Source organism: Melanostigma gelatinosum (assembly GCF_949748355.1).
Source record: "Melanostigma gelatinosum genome assembly, chromosome: 22".
Classification (NCBI taxonomy): Eukaryota; Metazoa; Chordata; class Actinopteri; order Perciformes; family Zoarcidae; genus Melanostigma; species Melanostigma gelatinosum.
The window spans coordinates 2,178,125-2,183,124 of NC_136655.1; the positions used below are offsets into that span (position 1 = coordinate 2,178,125).

A 5,000-nucleotide genomic window follows, 5' to 3' on the forward strand; every position below is an offset into this window, starting at 1 on the left:
GCTCTCAGAATGTGAACGAGCCGTGCAGACCTGCTGAGAGAGAGTCACAGCGTGTCACTGAAATACCAGGTCATGGAGGCCGGGTCACGTTGAAGCGAATGCCAACAGATGGTCCGTGTAGTATATCACACACACACACACTTTCATCATCCCCTGGGGAGTGAATGACAGAGTGAACTATCACAGTCATGCTTCCACTCAGACAAACAGGATTTGTTCTGTAAAGTTCTGGTGTTACTTAAAGTGAGAGTCGTTTGTTTGTTTCTGATCTTCAAGGGACTATTTTAGAGTCCTTGTGTTCGAGCTGCGGTGCTGATGGTTCAATTTAGGGGAAACAGGAATGAGTGAAGTCATTCGAGGGATTGAATTTCAAGGATTTGTATGAGCGTGTTTTTTTTTTTTTTGAGAACCAACATCAGGAATCTGTTTGTGCTTATCTTGTGTGTGAAGTGGAACGACGGACTTTTTTCCACCTCAAACCTTCGTGTTTTACCAGAACGCTGAGTCAGCGTTGTGTTGTGTGTCTGTGTCAAGGTGACTCAACCTTTTCTGACCCGTGACCCCGCGTTTAGATAAAAAAGAAAATTCTCACGACCCCAATGTGCATTTATCAAGTTATCATATTCATTTCAGTACGACATTATCATGCATTGTGTTTTCACAAGCATGTGTGCAACAAGTTTTAGAATCAAAATAGATTACAGATAACAAGTCAAGTGTGAATCTTCTGGATAAGGATTAGATATCAGGGGGACCCAAACCAGGAAGTTGTCAAACTCCGCGATATATATTTTATAAAGACGCCGCCATCGTTCTCAACCTCTTCTCTCTGTTCAGGTCAGCTGACGATGATCGTGGGCCAGGTGGGTTGTGGGAAATCCTCCCTGCTGCTGGCCATGCTGGGCGAGATGCAGAACATCGACGGAAGAGTCTTCTGGAGCAAGTAAGACACCACGACAACACTTTGTGGAGCAAAGTATTTCATGTGCAACAATCTGCTCTGACATTACGAAAGACCCAAAGCAGCGGTGGGAATGGTCGATTTATGACCTTTGATTGTGTGTTTGCCCGACACGATTCGAGGATAATACAACAGCAACGCGTGTCTTTAACGGGATAGTTCAGATGTTTAGTTATCTTTGCTCATGGCACCTCTCAGAACACGTTAGTTGCTGGTCTACCGCTGCCTCCATCCGCTGGTTATGTTGTGTTATTGTGTGACTTTGGGGAAACGAACCCTTTAAAACACAGAAGTCACAACAACGGCACAAACCACGAGGCGGGAATTCTAGTTGTTCCTCAACAGAGCCATGAACTCATTCATTTTCCTGTTCAGCTTGTTGTGTTTCTGGTGAACTTATTATATCTTTCTCTTGATCGAATCTGTTATTTTTCTTTGTTTCAAATCTTCCCACCAAGGAATCTACAGGTTTATATCTATAGAATCGAGGGAATTATTCAACATAACAACTTACTAATTCATTTATTTATTTTAGATTGGAGTGTTCTCAAGATGTATGTATGATGTTTTAAGTCCTAATTAAGACGTAGGTGTTGGTGGTGCGCTTCAGCTCCTTGTGGCCGGAATGAGTATTACAACAACAGATACTTAAAATCCTGTTTTTAAGTCTTCACGGGACTTCCGTAGCCGACATTCAGACTTCCTGTGAGTCGATCAGACGTCTCTGCTTTGTCTGTAGTTTACATTCCAGCGCTGCACACTAACCTTTGCAGTGTGTGTGTTTGCACATCTGTGCCTCTGTTTATGTGACTGCACACGTGTGTGTGTGTGTGTGTGTGTGTGTGTGTGTGTGTGGTTTCTTTCTCTTTACCTCCTGCCTTCTTGCCATATCAGGCTGCCTGATTATGAGCCGGTCCACGAGGGGAACATCAGGTACTTTCTCTCTGGTTCCTTCTTCCTGAAACATAATCATTTACGCCGACTGTAAACATTCATATTTGCTCTGCATCCATTTGTCTCATTAACAGGGCCTTACGTCACGTTTGAGTAGCTTAATGCGCTTGTATTGCCAGTAGGGAAGTGCAGCATAATAACCCAGAACTGATGGAAAGAGTCAGAAGAAAGGCGGCGTGTGGACACAGGCCCAGCGCACTTTAATAGTCAGGAATACACCCAGAGCTTCACCGCAAGAGCTGCACAGCATTCATGTTTCCATTTCTGTTAACAATCTAAACACCTCAAGACTCTGTAAAGGCCGACTGAACGTATTCATCCTTTTAACCCTCGTGCTCATGAAATATGAGACGATGTCGAAGAAGCCACTAAACCTGATTACCACAGACAGACAGTGACCGCATCACTTACTCGGCTCCTCTTTTCCGGGTGGGAGGGTTCATTTGATTAACAGCTGGCAGGGAGACACATCTTCATTATCTGGTGTTTTGGGACATCTGTCTTCCTCCCTCTGTCCTCTCTTTCCATGTTTCCCGTGTCTCTCTCCGTGTTTCGTCAGAAGAAAGTTCTGCACTCAAAGTTCTGTCTTGCAGTATTTCAGGCTGTGTTGTTCATGGACACACATACAGACTACATTAGCACTCTTACAGTCGTATATACTACAGTTAAGTCGTTTTTGTAGTTTTCTGGGTTTTCCCAGGGTACATAGTATTTTATTTTTTACCTTTTCTAATATTATGCTTATTATAAAAAGTATAATAATATTAATAATGAATATGCAATACAATAAACTATTCATATAGCACCTATTTCATGCACAAAATGCAGCTCAAAATGCTTTACAAAACAAAAATGTAACGATTAAAGTAATATACATTTCAAAATAAGAGGGAAGTAAAATAATAAACAGAATAAAGATGTTTTAGTTGTTATACAGAATGTATGAAGCTGGAAAGTTCAACTCCTCTGTAAGTCAGGAAAAGAGATGACGAACTCCAAAATGTGTCGGGCAATCTTGGAAAAGAAAACAGGAAGGCCATGCAACCCCTCCAAAATAAAAGGAAAATTATCATTTATTATTATTAATATTGTGGCTAAATCATAAAGAAGCCAACATGTTTTTACCGCTGCAGGTCTTCATCTTTCCTTCATTGTTGTAACTTCCTCCTGCTGGGAGTCAAACAAACACGCTCTGCTCATAAAGATGTGTTATTTATCCACACCGATAGATATACATATATATATATATACATATATATATATACCTCAAACATGCATGATACATGCAGGTATTTCTATATAATAACACATATTACACTGTGAAAGAGAGTTTATGCATTTACTCATTTTAATGTAAATTCGTGGTTTTACAGTTCCTGTTTCTTATTGAAGTGATAAAGGATAAAACTATTCATTCTGGATTAAAGGGAAATAAAGGTTCTAACAGGATATAAAATAACAACAGTCTTATTTTACACGTTCGAACAGTTTAAGATCTAAAGAGCAGCTGAGAGTCTCAGCAGGTTCTCCTCACATCCGACTCCCAGCAGAGCGCTGCAGTTGTTGTTGTTTCTTCTTGTTGGTGTTTTGTGTTCATGTTTTGCTCGTGTTGTTGTTGATTTTGCAGCTCATCATTAACCCGATCCATTTTTATCCTTCACTTCTGACTGAAGTATTCCTCGTGTTGTGGTGGAGTTTGATATGATCCTCGCTCTCGTCCTCCCTTTTTTTTAATCTCATTTATAAAGCCGGTCAGAACAGGAGTACTGATCTGACAACAGCTTTCCTCATCAATAGTTTTTATGCATCGGACGGAAGTCGGAGCCTCTCGGCATCGTGTGACTCTTGTCATGTTTCAGGATGCAGGTGATGGGTAGAAATACTGAAAGAGGAAATAGATGTTGACACCAATAAACAGCTACAGCACACAAAAGTGAATAACAATAAAGAGTGCAGGTAGAGCAACAGTCATGTGATGGTGGAGAGACTATTATGATTCAGATCTGCACTTAATGTACTGTTGTACTATCTTCAGACAGCAGCTTCATATCTCAGTCTCATCTATAGATTCCTTATCTGACAGACCAACAACACGTCCTTGTTATGTATTTGTGTTGAACACCTTGTCACATCAGCATGATGGCGTCTCAGTGCAGCCAATGGACCAGTACTCCTGCTCTCTGCAGCTTTATGAAGACAGGACTTGTAATACTAATTCCTCTGTTTGCCTCTGTTTCCCATGATGCACGCAGCAAGAACAGATACTCGGTGGCCTACGCTACCCAGAAGTCCTGGCTGCTCAACGCGACAGTGGAGGAAAACATCACCTTTGGAAGTCCTTTCAATAAACAGAGGTAAAAAACAACAACAACACACAATTACTGCCAATTACAGGAGTGAGTTTGTGTTATTTAGAAAAGCTTTAAACTCCGGTGATGCTGCAGGAAGACATCCAGATGTGTTGTCCTCTGTCACGATGCTGTGTTGTTCAGGTACAAGGCCGTGATAGACGCCTGCTCTCTGCAGCCGGACATCGACCTGCTGCCCTTTGGAGACCAGACGGAGATTGGAGAGAGGGTACGGACACGTTTTCATGCTTTACATTCAAAGCTCCTGCTGAGGTGTTTGAATGAAGCTTCCAATCACGTGATCATGTTAAATGAGTTCGTCTTTTTAGAGATAATTGTATGACTCTTTCCAACCTTGACAAAAGCAGCGCAGACCGGATCCACTCCGACCGTTCTCCCCTTTCACAATAAAAGCCTGAGACATATCATATTTGCCGGCAAGTGTTTTGCATTTTTGTGTCGTTTATTCGCTCCGTCGCCGGCGTTCCTTTTATTGGAAATGTTTGAATCCTCACAGCCACGGCTGGAATCTAATTCTAATCTTTATCTGCAACTGTGTAGAGTTACAGCGGTTTAAAAACAATGTTCAGCGTTGTGAATGAAGGTAAGAACTATTCGGCACGGCCATAGTTTTGGTGCTTTGCCGACATTTTATTCTTGTGCTTCTGTGATTCAGGGCATCAACCTGAGTGGAGGTCAGAGACAGAGGATCTGTGTGGCCAGAGCTCTCTACCAGA

At 41.8% G+C, this 5,000-nt stretch overlaps 1 protein-coding gene across 1 annotated transcript in view; it reads left to right on the top strand.

Annotated features, from left to right (window-relative positions):
- Nucleotides 1–5,000, top strand: part of abcc9 (ATP-binding cassette, sub-family C (CFTR/MRP), member 9) — a 31,610-nt gene that overhangs the window by 10,668 nt on the left and 15,942 nt on the right. The window contains 5 exon segments of the mRNA XM_079294846.1: nucleotides 838–943; nucleotides 1,856–1,894; nucleotides 4,168–4,269; nucleotides 4,408–4,492; nucleotides 4,940–5,000. The exon segment at nucleotides 4,940–5,000 is cut by the window's right edge and continues 20 nt beyond it. Coding sequence (XP_079150972.1) covers nucleotides 838–943; nucleotides 1,856–1,894; nucleotides 4,168–4,269; nucleotides 4,408–4,492; nucleotides 4,940–5,000 — 393 coding nt within the window.